The sequence below is a fragment of the Coloeus monedula genome (assembly GCF_965178545.1).
Source record: "Coloeus monedula genome assembly, chromosome: 4".
NCBI lineage: Eukaryota > Metazoa > Chordata > Aves > Passeriformes > Corvidae > Coloeus > Coloeus monedula.
Genome location: NC_138784.1, coordinates 12,540,365 through 12,560,819, shown reverse-complemented (window position 1 = coordinate 12,560,819; position 20,455 = coordinate 12,540,365). Strand labels below are relative to the sequence as shown.

At 41.9% G+C, this 20,455-nt stretch overlaps 1 protein-coding gene across 1 annotated transcript in view; it reads right to left on the bottom strand.

The window, feature by feature from the left end:
* Positions 1-2,131: 2,131 nt before the first annotated feature.
* The window catches only part of ANO2 (anoctamin 2), a gene marked incomplete at both ends in the record, with an annotated part of 148,589 nt that continues 130,265 nt past the window's right edge, over positions 2,132-20,455 (bottom strand). Inside the window, 5 exons of the mRNA XM_082281149.1 lie at positions 2,132-2,413; positions 3,839-3,944; positions 10,397-10,578; positions 12,533-12,585; positions 12,692-12,844. Of these exons, the coding sequence (XP_082137275.1) occupies positions 2,132-2,413; positions 3,839-3,944; positions 10,397-10,578; positions 12,533-12,585; positions 12,692-12,844 (776 nt within the window). The remainder of the gene's footprint in view (positions 2,414-3,838; positions 3,945-10,396; positions 10,579-12,532; positions 12,586-12,691; positions 12,845-20,455) is intronic.

The window sequence follows — 20,455 nt, the reverse complement described above, 5'->3', positions numbered from 1 at the left end:
TTTCTTCATGCCCTCCCACATTCTTGGAAAGAGGAGAGGAAGAATTATGACAATCAAGATTGATATTTCTACTATTTAGAAACATATTTTCTCCCCATCAGAGGCTTTTTGGAGTGAACTGATTGAATTTCAATAAACTAGAGTTGCAAAAAACAGAGATACTTCCAAAGCCCCAACAGTTTCAAATCCCCAGATTCACCAGCAGAGCATTCTCTTGGTGTAAAAGAGGGAATAGATGTTATTAATACTGACTGTCTTAGTACATTAGACCATGGAATCCCCAACAGGGCTTGCTGGCCTTTTGAAAGTAAAATGAGACAATTTATTTTTGAGGAGATACCATTCTCTCATTTAAACGTTGATCTTAGAGGCTGGAAATCAAAGGTAATGTCTCAGCCCTGTCACAGATTTCCATGAGAGAGCCAAAGTCTTAAAAAGCAAACAAACAAACAAACAAAAAAATCATTCAATCAACTAGCAAAATTAAAACAAAACAAAGCAAAACAGTGAGTTTTCACAGGGAAAAAGAGGAAAACATTTGGAGAGGACTGACTTTTTTTCAACAAAGTTAAACATTTTTTTCAACAAAGTTTTCAACAAAGTAACTTTATTTAAGATGATGTTATCTTTTCAAATTTCATTACCATATAGAAGGGATAAATAACCCAAAAGTAAATTTTAAAAATGAAACTCCAAAATATTTTTTTTTTTTCATTTCAGCCCACTCTGAAACAGTTCTCCCATTTTGATTTGCCTTAGTTTGGGCACTGAATGAAAAAAAAGAAATTATTTTCACATCTCCCGTTATGTTACCAAAAGTTGTCACAGAGAAAAATCTTTTCATCTAAAACATTAATAAAATCTTAGGCTTCATAAATACATAAAATAAGATTATTATGTTAAAGAGCAATCCTGAATAGAATGCCTGAAACTGAAGTACTTCTTTTGGTTTGTATTTTTTATGGTTTTGACAGTATCGTTGAGAAGACAAAATTAGAACAAAACCTTTTACCCAGCCTCTGAATTTCAAGCTGGGTTAGAGGCAGAATCTACAGGAAAAGAAACAGATTTTTTTAAGGAAGTTTAATTTTCATTCGTGACAGAATAAAGTTATTCCTTAAATGCTTGTAGGTGAAAGCTTGGTTAATGACTATGTTTATCTTCCAATGAAATACAGTTCTGCAAAATATTTTACTTTACGGAAACTCACAACAGCAGCGATTTTTGTTACTTTACGTGCAGTGTACATGGAGATGCCATATGATGTACAGGGCTTGATTCCATTCTCACTCCTCAGCCTTGCACTGGTGGTTCAGTGGCGTGACTCCTCTTGACACTGGCTGAATTCCAAGTCTAAGCGAGAGGAGAATCAAACATGCGAGGTTTGGGTTTTGGTTTTTTGTTCAGGACAATGAATGCCAAGGAGCTTCCCTGGTTCTGGCAGCTTCAGCCATTCTAATGCACGTGTTGTGGCCTCCCTGCTCACCAGCACATGCATTCCAGCTCCTGCTAAGCAAAACACAATATATCCATAGATGCAAGTGCCCAGTGATTTAAATTCCTTCTGTTCCCACATCTCCCAGAGCCCTGCGTGCCCTCCAGAGGTGGCACTGTGTGGCAGTGTAGGTTAGGAAGGCACAAAGACTCCTTGAGGCTCCACGTTTGCAAACCCTCTGCTAGCAGCTACAGGCAATGAGCTGTGTGTACCTCTCCATGGTCAGTCCTTCCCCATGGTCAGTCCTTCCCAGGGTCAGTCCAACCTGCCCAAAGATAGAGACTGCAGCAGGAGTGTCCCCATGCCCCACCAGGCATCTGCAGGAGGAGGGATGGTTGCCAGGAGAACTCCTGCCAGGAGAATTCCTGCATGCCTCCCCAACTTGCATGCATCATCACACACAAGAACCAGCTATAGTCACAATACAGCCCTTATCTGGCACTGATGAAATCTGGAAATGCTGCAGCCCAGAGAGCAGTTAAATTGTAATGGAGACCCTCACATCTGGAGATTCTAAGGAAGCAAAAGAGCTTTCTTCTACTCCCTGTCCCTTGTCTCTCCCTCCCTTGCTCCAGGTTCAGAATCACATCACACAGTAAGCAGAGGTAAGCACAGGCTGTTCCCTTCCCCCCTGAGTCACACCACGGTGTGCTGTGAGCTGAAGGAGGTGAAGCTGCCCTTGGGGCTGCGGTGACACTGGGAGAAGCTGGCAGCCCTGGTCCTTTTGCTTTTGGTCCCACTCCTGTGTTTCCGCTTGTCGCGTGCGATAAAGCTTTCGATCAGCTTCAGCTTTTCGTGCTCTTCCTTCAGGAAGAAGTCAACAAGCAAAGTCTTCTCCTTTCTGATCTGTTCACTGATGTCCTTGGGGATGTCAGGGATTATCCAGTCAACCAGAACACTGAGGAACATCACCAAGTTCTGCAAGCACAGCAACAGATGGGAAGCAAGCATGAAAAATACAAAATACTTGCACTGGAGCAAAACCAAACCTTTGTTATAGCTATGAGACAGATGTCAAACACATTTTGCTGGTGGTGTGTAGTAGTAAGCAGCTGAGTGAGGCTTTATTTCAAGAAACAGCTCAGGTTTGTGCACAGCTACCCCTCAGTGTAGAGGCTGAATTAAGCACGTGCTTCAGTTAGGTTTGAAATGGGAAAGGACTTGGAATCATGAAATAATTCATTGCCTTAGTAACTAAACCATCATTATTCTTTACAGGTATCCAAAGGTGCCCATTGCTCAACATCCAGTTCCTTGATAGTGAGTTCAGAATCCATTAATGTAAGGACATCCCTCAATGCTATAAAAAATCCTACAACACAAGACAAAGACACTCTTGTGTTTCCAGTGTGGCCTGAGCACACAGCAGACAACTTTCATGGCCATTCTGTCTTCAAATCCTTCTGTCTGCTGACAAGCAGGGCTGTTTTTACACTACCACAGTGTGCAAGCCACAACCTCAGGTGTCAGGGTGATTACAGGTGGTGCTCATACCATCGAGCAGGAAGCAGACTGGGCAAAACTTTCTGCTTGCTTGTGAAATCTATAGATAAGCGATGCTTTGTATTGTCATGATAATGCTCTGAGAAGTGCTGCGTTGTGTAATGCCTTGAAATGTGTAAGAACAGTTTGCTGACAGGGCTGCTACCATGAACTCTCTGTCCCCATCCGAGACAATGGAGCTAATTAACCAGGGAATGCTCTCTGGCAGAGCAGGCACAGGGTTTGAAGCCCAGCAGAACCAGTTGCTTTCAACTGCTTTGAAGCCAGTGGCGGAAAATTACTGAAGGCACAGCAAAGAAGCAGAAGAGAGCAATACAAACCAGGCAAGATTCATAGAAACACTTGGCAGGTGAGGACAAAAGAAAGGCAAATTTCAAAAAGAGGGATGGGCCCAATTTGGCTGTGGAAATATCCCACATCGTGGAGGAGAGCAGAAGGAAGCCATTTGGAAGGCAAGCCATGACAGCAAATCCCTTGCTAATGAAATCTCCACACTGGGGACAATTTACTGTGCTCAATTCAAGAAAGTAGCAAAAATCCTTAGAGGATTTATTACTTCTGTTTGTTTCTTGCTTTGGGTAAAGAACAGCAGTTAACAAGCCTACACAGCATTTATGTGCTTTTTAAAAGTGGTTCCTCTGAGAGTATAAAAATGACAGAGTCCACTTAAACATTCAGAGCCTGGAGTGTTTTGGGGATTACTGCTAGTGCCAAGGGCTAAGAGAAACTGTGGGTCTTGCCTTCCATGTCTATTGGACATGGGCTGCTTTGGAACATGCATTTGGATCCATTTATGATGATATTTCTGTGGCTGAAAGTGAAGCAACTCAGCAGCCTTACCTGAAACAGAATCACAAAAGCCAAGCGAGCAGATAAGACTGCCCAGAACTGCTTAGAAAACTCGTACTGGTGCGGGGACCAAGGTGGTTCTCTGTAGTCTTTGAACCTGGAGATGGAGACAGCTCGGTTATCACAGTTCCAGCAATTTCCTCCAGCACCAATAGCTGTGATTAACGTCATTTTCCAATCACGAAACCTAAAGAATTAAATCCTCCAGACGTTCCTACTTCAAGCCTTATTATGAAATACAGCTTCAGAATTAGAGCTGGACTACCTCCACTGAATTTAACTCAGCCTGGTTTTCACACTTGTAACGTTGGAAATGTCAAGATTTTATAGGATTGACAAATGTCCCCTTTATTTTCTTAATGTAAATTGACATCAGTGTACAGGGAATAAAATGCTGAAATGAAAGCAGAGAGATAGTCCAAGGCATTTTCAGACTGAAGGAGATAAACCTGCATTCATGTCACCTAAACCTTGATTGATTAATTCAGGGAATAATTCAGCCCACATAAAACGTGACGCACACTTTGGTGATTCCTGTCTTTGCATTAACGAAAGGGGGAGCCATGGGAAAGGCACTTCCTAAATTAACTGTCTAGCCTTGGACAGGATAAAACAGAGCCTTAGTGGTTTGGTGTAAAGACTTGCTTTTAGTATTATCATCAATCATTTGGAAGTAAACAACAGGCTAATAAAAATCACAGATGCTCCTAAATTGGAAAGTTTTGCAAATAGCAGGAAACGCAGAAAGCAATAAGAAATGGAGACAGGAAACACAATGAGAATAATACGGGGAAATGGAAAATAATTAAAATTAAAACACTTGAAGGATCTTTGAAGACATAGTATTTGAAAGTGGAAATAGCCTGGAGCTTGCAGTGGCCAGCAAGTGAGCACACGTTTGAAATATGGCAGCAGAACAGTCTATGACTTGTGGGTGTATCAACAAAAGTCATGATGGTGCTGGGAGGGGAATTAGCCTTTCTCTGAACAGCCCAGGTAAATCCACACCTGAAATGCTGCATTCAGCCATTCAGCTGTGCAGATTCCAGAGGGGGGAAAAAAAAGAAAGAGAGGGGAAAAAAAAAAAAAAAAAAAAGGAAACCAAAGAAAAATATAGCAACAAATTGAAGGCAGTTCAGGAGAACAGTACAAGGGCTGAGGAGACTGACTCACCGGGAAGATTAAAGAGCAGCACATGTATTGCTCCACTTCGGTAAGTAACAGCCACAGTTGGACACGATAACCATGCGCAAATTGTGCCCTCAGGACTGAAAGGGATAATTTAGTGCTGTTCCCAGTGTTTGACTAGGAGTAATGGGATGAAATTAAGAAAGGGAAAATCTGTTTTGAATACCACAAAACCCGTCCTGACAGTAAGATTCATTAGACTGTGCAAAAGCCTCCGTTGGGGGATAATGGAGAAGGTTCATATATAAAATCTGTCAGCTTCAGTTTGCAGGTGCACTCGCCAAAATTACCTTCAGGTTCTACCCACATGGTTTTGCATGTTAAATCACAGGCTTGCCATCCACGCATCCCCTACATCGTGCCGCTCCCCACCCCCAAGAAACTGAGTCTGGAATGCTGGATGTGGTTCTATGCTGCAGCTTCTGGAGACAAAGGACACAAGGTGCAGCCCACAAGGAGGAGAAAACCACTTTAAATTGGGGGCTGTGTTAATTGAGGGAAGAACTCCCTGGGCTGTGTTAGCCCCTGGATGGTTTTGCTTGGTGGTGCACGCACAGGTCCTGACTCGGGATTCCTGTGCTGTTCCTGCACTGCCAGATCCCCCCTCTGGTACCTTTCTGGACATTGCAGGCTCCCACATGTTGCTCAAATCTGTACAAGTGCTGCATCAAGAGACAAAGCCAGTTCCCTTGAATTTAATCTGAACATCAAAGCCAAGGAAAACCACTGAGTTTCTTGTGGACTTTGCTGACCACTATAAATCAATCCCAGTCTTGAAACAGAGCCCGGGTTCACCTGAAAGGGTCACCAACTGTGGTGGGTTTTCCATTTAATGCATTCTGAGCTGCACAAACTATGTAAGTGTTGCAGGACATCAGACCCCGTGGAAATTTCACCTGGCTCAGCTGGGAATCACACTGCTTGTGATGCCTGATCCTACACTCAACAGAACATGAGCAAATGATTCATGGTGAAGGAAAATGTTGCCAGAGCTACAGATGAGGTAGCTGGGCCTCCTCCCCACCTCCCTTTTTAATTATTCTCTGGCACATGGGGCTCCAAAGGGCCTTTTCTAACCCCTGTATTCTACAGGTAGTTTCTTTCCTACAAGGACCATCTTTTCAGCTCAAGAAGCATTTGGACAATACCCTCGGGTGTGATTTTTGGGGTGTTCTGTGCATGGCCAGGATTTGACGGTCCTTGTGGGTCCCTTCCCACTCAAGATATTCCACAACTCTATGACTCCCTCTCCTCTTCAATGCTTCACTCTTAAAATATTTGATTCAGCAGGTGTGGTAGTGTCATAGGTTAGCAAGCATAGTCCCGGAAGGGATGTCCTTGTTAAGGGGTGCTTACAGCTTCCTCTGGGACCTAACAGAACCTATCAGCTGGCCAGTTTGAATATGGACAATTCTTTAAGCCACTTAAAATTGTGACCACCTCTGTGATACACACTTAAGAATAGACAAACCCCCCCACAGCTCTCTCTCATTTCTGGTGCTGGCACAGGTGGCTGCAGGCCCCGTGTGGGGGCCAGCGGGCCCGGCCAGGCCCTGCTTGGGCCAGGCCGGGCCGGGCCACGGCCATCCTGGAGCCATGGACCTGTTCCAGCCATGGAACCCCCCCCACTGCCTTGCCGTGGGCAGCCGGAGCGGCTCGGCTCTCCCCCCTCTCCACTGCGATAAGAAAAATTCAACATTCCAGCTGCAAAACTGCAAGGCCGAGGTGAGATTAACCCTTTTACTGCTGTGAAGAGCTCAACTCGTAAGCAAAAGCACCTGCGCTGAGATAGGCAGATGCTGACGCAGCTGTAATTTCATGAGAAGTTTGGACAGGGAGAGATGAACCAGATGAGGACTTTTGCTCCAAATGGGAAAGGAGAAAACCTCAGTTCCTAGAGATGGACCAGATGAGGACTTTTGCTCCAAACGGGAAAGGAGAAAACCTCAGTACCTAGAGATGCTCCCAGAGATAGTCCTAACGATGAAGATGAGGAAGACCCTTTGCTCCCAAGGAAGGAGAAGGGCCTCTGTTTTTGTTTCTGAACGGCTCAACCTTAAAATTGTACCCCAAAAAACTTCAAGAGTGGACCCTCGAAAGCAGGGAAAAGCTGCAAGTTGGGGGAAGGGACTCACATGTGAGCAGAGAGACTCCTCTTCCTAAATGGACTGAACGATATTTGGAAGTGGGCGGATGTCTCGTTGTGATAATGTTTTCATAGCATGAGCAAGAAGAGACTTCTCTTTCTAAATGGACTGAACAAGGTTGTTATGGAAGTGATAAACAAACTGAACATCTCAAGGGTTGTCTTTTTACATTGTCAGTGGGAGAAGGGAGGAAGGTGGGGGGAGGAGGAGAGTTCTGAAGGTGTGGTATAATTTTTTTTTCCTTCTTTTAGGTCTGTTAATAAACTTCTTTATATTCTTTCAAGTTTGGTGCCTGCTTTGCATTTCTCCTAATTCTTATCTCACAGAAGATAAACAGTAATGAGTATTTTAGACCAAACCACTACACTAAATTGGTGTTTCTGCCTGGTTACAAACCCAACCCACTACAGGTAGGAACAGCAACCAACCAGTGCTGCAAAGACTATTGTGTTTCCAAAATAGCAAGCAACTGTAATTCCACTGAAAAAGGACAAGAATTTGAAGTAGTCAACATGGTTGAAGAACATAGCACAGAAAAATTCTGGGGGAGAATAGAAAAGCAGAAAAGGGGGAAGAGAGGCTGGGTGGAGAGAACCTCACAATACTTGGAAAAACATGAACAGAAGCTAAGAGAAAGATGCTATAAGTATTTCAGAAGGGTATTGTGTGGGGGGAAAAAAAAGACTGGTTAAAAAAGCAAATCAAACTGTGTATGTAGGTGGAACTGCAAATCAGTCCAAATAAGCTAATCTGTTTAATTTCCTTCTTCAGCTGGTCTTTCAGAAGAAATTGGAGAAAACATCCACAATCACAGAACCAGAAGTGCAGGAGTATATAAAAATTAGGGAAAAATATTAGCATCCAGCATTGATCATTAGGAGTAGATGAGTCCCATGACATTAAGAAAATATATTCAAAGACATTTTATAAATTTGCTGAATGTTGGAGCAGACCCATGTTAAAGGAAAAGTCCCTTTAGTGACTCCATATCTGCTGCTTCCTTCTTTTCAGTGTGACCAGCAGGTTTTTATGTCCTCCATTATCATACAAGACTACAAGGACTAAAGGGACAAACCAATAAAAATATCCATATCTTAGCAAGATTTGCTTTTAATTTGCCTTCAGCTACACAAATGCCATTTCCTCCCCCCACAAAAAGTAAAATTACAACTACTACCGTGCGTCAGAACGGCGTTACAGCAACATTTATTTGGAAGCAGTGCCAAAGAGTTCACAGCACTGGAGAAAATGCCGCTCTAAATATTTGAAGAATGTATTCTGTATGTTGAGTGGCAGAGTTGTTTCTGGCTTGTTAAGGTTATTTTAAAGATACCTTAATCTCTGGCAGTGCCCGTAAGGAGCAAAACGCAGCCTCATTGCAACCACATTTATCTCCAGAGGTCACAGAAATCTAAGAATAAGAGAGGTCAGCTTGTTCCCAACGCATTTGCCAGAAACAGAAATACAGATTTTATTTCCAGCTTGAGGGGCAGTGTTTGGTTGCCTGTCTCTTGGGACATAAGTTAGAGACCCCATACTTTATCACAGTGATAGTCCTGTCCAAAGCTGAGATTTTGATAAGATTCAAATGAGGCAGATCGTAATGAGAAACAGTGTTTGTGGATGCTGGCATCTTTTCCCAATTGTTTCCTGATAATAGAAGAGAAATGCTCCCATAGTTTTGTCTCACTCAGGCTAACACACGGTCAAACACTAATCTTTTTCTTCTTCTCAGTCTCTTAGATGACATCATCAGGCAGGGACCACTTTTATACCCAGTGTAGATTATTCCCTCCTCCCTGTATTTGGGGTCTCTTGAGTATTTGGCTGTATATGGCCATACTAACATGAGGAGTGCCTTTCACCCCGGTTGTCAATGCACACATTTCCAAACACAACAGCACTCAGACACCATAAACAGAGGCCAGTGGCTGACACAAGGTAAAGAGCAGCATAGTGAAAGTAGCAAAGTCACAGTGAAGTGGATCAAGATGCTTGTTGAAGGAAAACACGGGCTAATTTAGGGATAAAAAATTTAAAAGTGCTAGGAATTGAGGGTGGAAAAGCCTTTCACAGACTTACAAATCTGTTAGAAAGTCCAGAGATGCTGCATACTCTCACAGGGAATATTTTGCTAACAAACAACTCCTGGCAGCAGAAATGGGGAATAGCAGAGCTCACATGCTGATAAGGTGCTTGAAAGTTAGGAGTCCACTCATCTATCCTGTGCTGTAGTCAAGGTGAGAGGGTAGGTACCCCGCAAAGGCAATCCCAACAGCAGAGGGACAGATTTCTCTCCCTGTTTACCCTGCTTCCAGTGAAGAAACTGGGATTTTTGTGGGTTATAGTTGGGCAAGGTGTATACCCTGCTTAAAATCAGTGTGAAATATATTGCACATCAAAGCAAGGGAGGGAAAACCACTCTAAATTAAGGCTCTCCTTAAATAAATGGAAGAGGAACTTTTATAACGATTTTGTGCCATTGCAGAGACCAAGAACAGGGTGATTTCAAGGCAGTCAAAAAGGAAGGTGAGACAGGCTGTTGAATATAGCACTGGCCCAAAGAAGCTCAGTTTTGAACAGCCTGGGGTTGTAATGCTTTAAACCAGCTCTTTCAATTTCTGCATATTATTATAAAAATACAAAGTTATTTTGAAAGTTGGAGCCACATTAGTGATTTCTCATGCAAACTGGAATTACCCCATCTGTATCTGGTATTTGGGACATATTTTAAAGGAAGTTGAGCCTTGTTTCCCCAGTCTGAAAAGATGAATCTGAAATATAAGACACGTAGACAGCAACTGGTGAAGGTTTTAAGACGGGCATAATATATTGAAAACTCAGATCTCAGTGAGTAAGGAATGAATTTAATAAAGAAAAAGAAAGTCTGGCTCTAATTACTGGGTGCCCATTTAAAAAAATCATTATTTTTAGTGAAAGCTATGTCTTTCAATAAAGATTTTGTTTGCTTTTTTTTAATCAAGTCTGTCTAAATTGTTTATTTTGCCTTTTAATGCCCTGAAAAAACTGTTTTAAAGACCTTGTAACACAGTGAGAATACTATAAAAGCTGCACTTTCAAAATCACCTTTGCAAAGGCACATGAATATTGCTGAATATGTGGCCATATAACTGAATTTTATCAATTCCCACTTTTAAAAATTACATAAGAGCCAAGGAAATTCCCTTGACTGTGCCAGCTGTCCTCACTTTACCTGCAGAAGGAAACCTCCTGTGCAAACAGGGAGTTTTCTGGCTGTGTCCCAGCCTTGAGCTGACTGACATTGAAGTATGAGAGGGTGTGATTGATGAAGCCATGCATGGTTCCATTCTGGCTGTATGCATATTGATACATAAGGCGTGGGATGAAATCGGAGGTGACAGCGATGACAAAAGCCTGAGGAACGGAAAAACAAAACAAACAACCAAATAACAGCATTGTGAATCTGTGTCTCCAGGTTAATTAATTCAGGGGAAAATTTTCATGTTCAGGTGAATTTAGAGTGGTGATGAAGGGAGAGTTATATGCCCAGAATTGGTACAGAATACTTGCATACAAATGCACAGTGACCTGCTCTGTCTCTCTTGGTGAAGGCTGAGTTAGGGAAGTAGCAAAAGCAATTAATGGACTGTCCATTTCTCCAATTAGTTTCATCTCTGGAGCCATATGGAGGTTTATCACTAGTTTTAAAAAAGCCCACAACAAGACCTAATAGCCAGTTGGGCTATAATTAGGGCTATATTTTGGTGTAGTTACACCAAACCTGTTGAGTGTAAAGGTCCATTTTCTGCTCTGCATCAGGATTCACACATCTCACATGGGGGGATCTCATGCTGGTATTAAACTCTTACAAGACTGGTATCCCATAAGACTGGTGTAATTGTGGAGGAAGTCAGTCACAGAAGTCTCTAGATCATCTCAACAAGAATCCCTTTGATTTCTCCTCTGGACTCATTCCTGTTGGAGCAGGTCCAGAGGAGGCTGTGAAGATGATCAGAGGGATGGAGCCCCTGTGCTGTGGAGACAGGCCGAGAGAATTGGGATTGTTCAGCCTGGAAAAGAGAAGGATTTGGGACGAGACCTTAGAGCCTCTTCCAGTGCCTGAAGAGATTTCAAGAGACCTGGAGAGGGGCTTCTTACAGGGGCCTGGAGTGACAGGACAAAGGGCAATGGCTTCAAACTTACAGACAGGAGGTTTAGATGGGATATTAGGAAAAAATTCTTCCCTGTGAGGGTGCTGAGGCCCTGGCACAGGTTGCCCAGAGAAGCTGTGGCTGCCCCATCCCTGGCAGTGTTCCAGGCCAGGTTGGATGGGGCTCTGAGCAAGCTGGGATAGTGGAAGGTGTCCCTGCCCATGGCAGGGGAGTTGGAATGAGATGGGCTTTAAGGTCCCATCCAACCCCAAACATTCTGTGATCCTATGACGATTGAAAACTACATTTTGCTAAATAATAATTTCCTGTATCAATATTATCCAGATGGAGAAGGAGAATTGGGCATTCAGTATTTTTTTTTTTCGAATGGGTATGTACATATTTACATTTCTTTCAAGAAAGGTGCCTAACTGATACTTCAATGGAATCCCCAGGAAATAAATATTTCCAGAGTTTGATTGACACAGGAAATAATCAAGGATCATAAATCTGCAAAGTGTATTCAGATAAAAACAAGAGACTGCAGAGTTTTTCTCCTCCAGCACAGCTCAGTGCTGGAAAGCTGAAATCTGTGTCTGACAGTGAGATTATGGGGATGTGCAGGGTCCCACAGATTTCCTACCTTAAATCCTGGAAACTGGAGAGCCGTAAGTGAACAATGCTCCGCCCAAGTGAAACAACACTGCTCCTCTGGAGGCATTAGAGTGCTGTGCTGTTGTGCTGGGAGCTATTTTATCAAAGAAATTGCATACCACCTCTCCACAAGTTCTCCCTTCAGTAGTGAAAATCATCTGCCTTTCTAAATGGCTTTGATATCTTTAAAATTTATGGTATTAGTCCATGATCTTAAAGATCTTTTCCAACCTAAGTGATTCTATGAATTAATGATCTGTAGGTTAAAAACCCACTAGTAACTCTTAGGATTAAACTCCTAGGGCATGAGATTTTTTTATCTTAAAGCATATACAGGAAAATTTTACTTAGGGAGTACATACAGAAGAATAAACATAATATATCTGAATTCTTCTGTATTTGAGAAATTGAGAAAATTAGACTTTGCTTTTAAATCATGTTGAAGGGACAATAAACTATAAACAATTATAAACAATAAATTATAATTTTTTTTTAAATGACATTGAAGGAACAGTATAAACTCCCAAGATCATGGTTAGAAACTGGTGTAACCAAACACTTACATTAATGATCACTGAAAGCTTTCCAATACCACTTAAAATGTTATACCAAATACCTGTAAGTGAAAAAAAAGAACTTATTAATGGGTTCATTATAAATTTTCTTCTTTTTTGATTGTATTTTTGGTCTTATCTTCACTGCAATGCTCTTTCATTACTCACCTATATCTTTTGCTCTCACTGTGTCTGGCCTCCTCAGCTCAGTAACAAATTTTTTTGCATCGAGACGGACCTCGATGATGTTGTTCAGAAGAGCAAAGAGAGGGGCCAGAGGGAAGGAGGCAACAAAGAGTGTGACAAAGCCAAACTGGATAACTGGAAAAAAAAAAAAAAAAGCAATGTTTTTTGACAGCTTCTGAAGGGAGCAGCTGAGAGTAAATTGTTGATGAGCTTTGTGCATTACCAACCCCATAAAATTCCACTTCCCAGCTTGGTCCCAGGAATAAATATCCCAGAGTAGGGCCATGAAGAGACAAAGGTTTGTCACTATGCTTTATGAATGTTTCCAATAGCTTCAAGTTGCTAGTACAAGCACAAGCCAAAGGAAATAATAAATTTAATAAAGGCCAAAGGGTTCAGGGTCTATTCTTCTGCATTTATACATAATTAACTGATTAGTCCATGCTGTTTCTTTCCTGTCCTTTTCCCTGTAAGGAAAATGATACACAGTCAAGCAATAGAAGAAAATCTACAAGGTGCCACAAGTTCTTCCCAGCTTCCTTTAAAAAACTTGGTGGCAGCCTGTGAAAAGCAGGAACAGAAGCATCTTTGTGGATGCAGGAGCTGGTGGTGGTGTGCAGCACTTTCATCTCTGCTTTTGTCACTGACATCCTCCAAGTTTAGAAGTGTTCCTCTTTAAATCTTTACAAAGGTGAATTTTACATATATATATATATATATATATATAAATAATAAATCTGACTGTGATCTACATCTCAGAGCAGAAAAAATATTAGCATAGAAAAGGTGTTGGTGTGTATGAGGCCATAGATACTGTGGTTTCTTTCTTGGCAAACCCCTGTATAAGTTCTTTCTCCACTGAGGGAGGAATTGCACTTTTTTGTGACAATAGCACATTATTCTGTGTACATAGCACAGTATTATACTTTAAAATCATTTCCTTCAGTACTGTTGTCACAACCTACAGCTCACCCTTGAAAGAGTTTTGCCCAGGACCTTCTCTCACATACACCTTTTTTTGTGTACAGGTTGCAAGTCCTCTGGTATTTCCCCTTTCTCATCTCAGGGACAGTATATTTGCATAAGAAAGTAAAATCTCTGTACAACAATTATATGGCCTTCAGAGTTTCATTCTCATTGTTTTGCTCTGAGATACAGTGTATACACTAAGATGGAGCTTTTTCAAAGCATACAAGTATCGTATCCTTAAAATCATACTTTTCTGACTATTTTACTTTCAGAGTAAGGAAAAGGAATTAACAAGGAAATAAAACCAGATGTTAAAGTAATGTCCCCCAAAAACTGTGAAATGCTTAGAAAACTACATAGCCCCAAAATATGCCTTATTTGGTTTTAAGTGAATTTAGCAGGAATACAGCTGGGAGGATTCTGTAAAAAAAATTAAAAGAAAAATTTAAAAAGTATTTGCAGTACTTTAAGAATAAACCACACAAGCATTTGCTTTGATGTTGTTTGTAGCCCCTTTATTCATTGCCCTGGAAAATGCAGTTTAATTTTTTTTCAAGTTCATGAAAAAATGTTCAAGGTTCTGGATAATTGTGTAAATACATCTTCATAGAAAACGCTGTGCCAGAAGTGTTTGTGTGGCCATCTTGAAATCTCTTCAACCTTCTGAATTCCTTCTTATGAAAGTGTAAATGATGCAAAAAGCAGGCAAAAAAAGTAATCCCAAAGCCAAACACAGAATTTAGATGGTCTTGTGTAACAATCTAGCAAACAATCATTAAATGGGGAAGTCTTTGAACAGCCTCAGCAATTCACAGGTATTTGTTGAGTGTGTTCAGTGTTTCTAGAAACAAACCTGAATAGATTACAAAGAGAAGAATCTCTGTCCAGATCCCAGAAGGAATCTTGTCTCAGCATCCTGGAGTTCTGGGGATGCCTGTCTGGTCACTCTGGAAATATTTATAACACTTTTAGGAAGCTCACACTGTTTCATCAAGGACTGTTGACACCAAAACATCCTTTTTTTGGCTGGAAAACTTGATGGCAACCCTTAAATACCCTTTTTACGTTCACATTTATGCCACAAGGTCTCCACACAGAGCTCTTTATGTGTTCATGTACAGGGAGAAGGCTAAAGAGACCCGTGCCAGGAGCCAGACCTCTGGCCATCCAGCCTGTTCCATAGTTTCCTACTCCCCTGGTAGGCCAGCCTGGAGAAAAGAGAGATGAACATTCCCCGGGCTCATGGCCCAAGCTGGGAAATAAAGTGATGGAAGGCTGGGTATAGTGGAAAGTCAAGGACATGCAAAACATCTTCTCCTGAGGTATCCAAGCAGGACCCTGGATGTGCTGCCACTGACACAGAACCTACTTCTGAGGAGGGAAAAAGCCCAAACCACACACTCTCAGTGCCTTTACTGTCTGAGCTGAGCAGGAAAGAGGCCAAGAGCTCAGAGCCAGCCCTTGAGTTTCTCAACACCTGATGTCACATCTGCAACACCTCATCCAGCCTCAGGCCCCGACACAAAAACTCTGAAGGACAAACAGCATCAAAAGAAGTGTCTCAGGTCACAGCCCTTCTCAGAAGTCCACTCTTCACAGAAGCTGGGCAGGGCCTGAGCAGAGCCCGAGCCCAACAACAACACACCCTGTGCCTCTAAGTCTGGCCTCCGAGTTACGAACAAGAGCACAAATCAAAGCTTTTAAATTATGGATCTGCAGGGTGGTGGCTGCTGTTCTTGTGTAAAGGAAACAGAATCAGTCCCCAGCACAGAACCTTCCATGGTGTGGATCACTTAGGGTCTACAAGATTTACACACTGAGCAGCATGAGTAACCCAAGTATCTTTTACCTCAAATCTTCGTCTAAGACAAGGTATTTATTTATGATTCTGTTCCCTTTTTTTCTTTCTTCTTTATCAATAGCATCTGTCATAGGATCATGTGTTTTGGGAAGTAAACAGCAGAGAAATCCCTTCTATGCTAAGGAACTTGCCAAATCCTAAGAAGAAACTTTTCAATATACAGCCAGGCCTGGCTGAAAAACCAAGGAAAAGGTGTAATATATAACTCTTCCACAATAAATGTATGCAACAAGTCTACACTCAATCACCAATGGTATTTTCAAAGCCATCCTCATTATAGAGATTATAGAAAAATGCAGGTTTCTCTTCAGTGATTTTTTTTTTCTTTTTCTGCCTCACACATTGCCTTTTTGATGGCTTTTCCTGCTTTAGGGGAAATTCTTCCAAACCTCTCAGATTAATCCTTATAGTAGTCAGTAGCTACAGACATTGGATCTGATCATTTTCTTCTTGTGCCATTGTTTTTTAACAGAAGTTGGATGATGAAACCTTTTATTATTACTTCTTCTTGAGGAAAAATGTTTTTAATCAATTGCCACATGAAGCCTGGAATCCTAGAGGGGTTAGACTAGAGAACAGAAGACAGAATGAAATAGGAATCTGACAATCACTTCTGATTTCAGTTTCTTCTCAAAGAAACACGAGTGGTATAAATTTCAGACATTCATGTGCATCATTTTCTTCTTGGAGCCAATTTAATAAAGTTTCTTTCATTAGCAATATTTATTGCTACTCTAAACATCAATTTCTTGCCAACTCCTATCACTGCAGGCCAGTTACACACGTTGCAAACTTGCTGCCTTGTGGAAGAGGAAATTGCTCTACATGCTACCTACTTTGGGAGTGCACATGGTATGGTATATTGGGCTGGGTCAAAAGTCTTTGCACAGTTTTGGAAGCAGGAAGTGCTAATGACAAATTTGACACATGTTGACAGGGACAATTTATGTTTCAGGATTATTTGAGCAAAATTTTCTGATGACTCAAGCATTTTAAGAGTGTCTCCGCTAAGAAAGGCAGGAATATATCAGTTAATATTATCAAAACAAACAGTCGTCAGAAATGTCACTGGTGCAAATCTGATCTTTGTGTACATTTGCTATTGACAGCCAAGGCCTGCACAACAAAAAAGCTCAGTGCAGTCTGCTGGCGAAATCAGATTCAAAGGCTTTTACCCTAAAAAATTAATCTTATTTTTCATAGAATCATTTGGGTTGGAAGGGACCTTTAAATGTCATCTAGTTCAACTCCCCTGCAATGAGCAGGGATTTTCAACTAGATCCCATTGCTCAGAGCTTCTTCCAGCCTGACCTGGAATGTTTCCAGGGATGGGGCATCCACCACCTCTCTGGGCAACCTGTGCCAGTGTTTCACCACCCTCATTGTTAAAAAATTCCTTCTTACAGATAATCTAATTTGCTGGCATGGTCTAGAGTGACTGATATTTTGCAGAAACAAATTCCAGTGAACAGAGTCACGTTTCCCAAACAGGAAAATACAGGAGATTAAAAAATAACCAGTAAATCTTGCTGTTTCTATGAACCTACCTAGATTTAAATGAGGGCAGGGGCAGAGGGGTGAGAAGGGGGGAAGTCTCTCCAAGGCTTCAGGCTTCTTAGAGTAAGAAATCAGAACTAAAAGAAAGCAGCTTGGAAATAGGCATCCTAAAATTTAAGCAGGGTAGTTTTCATCAAAAGAACTCCTTTACCTGTGGTGTGTCATACTGAAAAACACATCCCAAGACTGTCCAAGCACTGTCCCTCAGAGAAGTGCTGCCTTAACAGGGCTAATCTGCTTCATAACAAAGTGCAGAGAGAATGATTTGCCATGTGGGTAGTGGGCCACACTCCAAGATTCCATCAGAAAGGGCACATGTCAACCCTTTAGACAGAAATCAGTAAAAAAGAGCGGATATATGGATAAAAAAGCAAGGACTGCCTGTGACTAGGGTACAGCCTAGTGAATGGTAGACCTGGAGGCAAGAGTCTTAGGTAAAGATGTCATCCATCCTTAAAAGTAGAAGCACCCTGGCAGGACAAACCTGAATGAAGTGACTACTCACATTTGGATACATAATCTGCCTGCTTCTGCATGAAACCCCATCGCCTTCTGCATGGGGAAACCCAAAGGCTACAGCAAGCCCTGTCTGCAGTTCCTCCTTCAGCTGCTTCATTCCAGATTGCCACTGATGCCTGAGGGAGGTTGTCTGAGTAAATCAGTGTGAAAACTAAGAAAGAAGTTCTGAAACAGCGGCCAGAATTCTCTCTTTTCCTTAATATCGTACCTCTTCTTCCATTCCAGTAACCCTGCCTTTTTAAGCAACTCAGGGGAAAAAAAAGTCCTGCTCTGGCCTTCTGCATTGCTTCCCTTCCCACCACCCCCAATTCAAAATTAGAGAAATAGGTAAATAAGCTGCTGAGCTGCCTCTTGCAGCGTGATGCCCTTGACAAGAATCCCAGCTGACAGGTTCAGTGCTGAGCTGCACCAAGTGCTTCCTGCCAGTATGGGTGGTCTGAGCAGTGGATCTGACAGCTGGGAGCAGGGAAGTGGACCCGGGGTAGTAACCGGGGCTGGGGAGGCACAGCTTGGCTTTCATCTGCTGCACATTTGTCTGCAGTCCCACAGGCAGGGCACAGCTTGGCACACTGCGAGGCTTCTCCTGCTCATCCTCCTGCTGTAAGCAAATGTTTACATCAATAATTCATCCAATCATTTTCCCTGAATCATCCCTGAGCGGCTGCAGGCTGAGGCGCTCGCCGTGGTTCATGATCTTGGCACAAGGGACTAATCTAAATTACAGGCTTAGTGTGCAGTGATTTATATCAGTAGCTCACACCCTGACACTACAAGTCAGAGCCATGGAATAGAATCATAGAATATCCTGAGTTGGAAGGGAACCATCAAAGTCCAACTCCTGGCTTGCACAGGACAGCCCAAGAATTCCGTGTTCCTGAGAGCATTGTCCGAATTCTTTGCAGGCTTGGGGCTGGGACCACTTCCCTGGAACAGAAACCCCCAAATCTTAACAGACTATGGTGGTACTTCTGCATTTCTTTTTTTTTTTTTAAAAAAACACATTAACCTACTCATTTCAGTGGCCACAATTTGACTCATCTTGGCAATTTCTAGAAATTGCTCCTAAAATTAGAAAAACCCAAACAGTTCCCTAAGGGACAGCATAACAAATGGCTAAACATGGGAGCTCCAAGAGGTACTCTGAAGTCAAAACACAGGGAAGGAAAAACCCAATGTAGCTTTTCTTCATTGAAGGACAGACTACTGACCTGCTTCCTTTCTGAGTAGGTGGCCTTAAATGAACCCATAAAACAAATCTGACATTTTGGAAATTATGTTCAAGCTCTCAGCATTGGAGCATCACTTTTCCCACAGCAGAATCAAGGCCACTGACAGCAAACCCAAGCAATGCTGACATACATCACACCACTATAAAGGTCCTAGTCCTTAGACAGAACTAGCTAACCAAGAAATTGGGGTTGTTAAAACACAGATATTTCTGAGTTATTCCTGAGCATAGAAAAATTTTATAGGGAAAAAATATCTATCGTTTTTTCACCATTGCTTAATTTCAAAAGTTACAAAGAAGCTTGCTTGAAGTTCACAGGAAGAAAAATCATCTCGGGCTGAAGTAATGCATAGAAAAAAACCAATCCTAAAGGATAATTTTTCAATGAAGTGTCATCATGTGCAGAAGGGGATAAGGCAATAGAAGCTGCAACACAGACAGATCCTAAGGTGAGTTAGAACAATTGAGAGGGAGATAATGGGAGGTGAAGGATTCTTGATGGCACTACAAAGGGCAAGGTTTGGATCCTAAACACATTAATAAGACATCCCCAAATCTGCCATCATGTAAAATAACTTACATATTTATAGATTTACATAAATCTACCAGTCTATAAATTTTCATATATGCATTTATATTTAGATTATAAATTATATCTACAAACCAAGATTATTTCTGTATAGAGAGATAAACCATATATGGTATTTAATTTTTTTGCCATAAAATGCATTCTCTTTCAGATATTTTGAGAATAATGACTTGTTAAAACAGGAGTTGCCACATTCAATATTTAACAGATGTCTGGTTTTAGATACCATGCTCATTGTGCTTCTACCTGAATTCTTCTATGTCCTAAAGCTTAGGTTTGCATGGATTATTTCAGTCCTTCCCATATCATTCCTACTTTCTCCTTTCCTGCCTCTCCAGGGTCTACTCATGAGGCAACTACAGGGCTGTGGTCCCCAGTAGAAGAAAAACATGGACACACTGCAGTGAATCCACTGGAGAGCCCCTGAGATGGTTAAGGGACCAAAGGACCTGATGAACAAGGAGAAGCTGAGAGCACTGGGATTGCTGCACCACAGGAAAAGAAGGCTCAGGGGATCTTACCCATGCGGCAGGTTGGAGAAGACAGAGCTGAAACCTTCTCAAGGGCACCCAGTGAAAGGACAAGAGGCACAGGGCATCAATGGAAATGTAGGGAGTGCAATTTAAACATTAAAAAATCCTTGGTGTAAGGGTGTTCAAATACTGGGAAAGCTGCTGAGTTTCCATCCCTGGAAATATTCAAAACCCAACTGGACAAGTCTTTGAGCAACATCCTGTAGCTGAGCCTGCTTTGAGCAGGAGGCTGGACCAGATGATCTCCAGAGATCCCTTCCAACCATAGCTATTGATTCTGTGGCCAAATGGTTTCTGTGGGAACAATGGAATCTGACAAGAGAAGTACTAACAGAGACTGGGATTCATCATTATTGCTCCACTGGCACCATGATAGTCTCATAGTCCTGCTGGCTCGCACAGAATTTCTGCAACCTACAAGTGCTGAGGTGTTTTTTCCCTTTTCTCATGACGACTTCTGACATACAGTCCTATGTAAAGCCATGGTTAT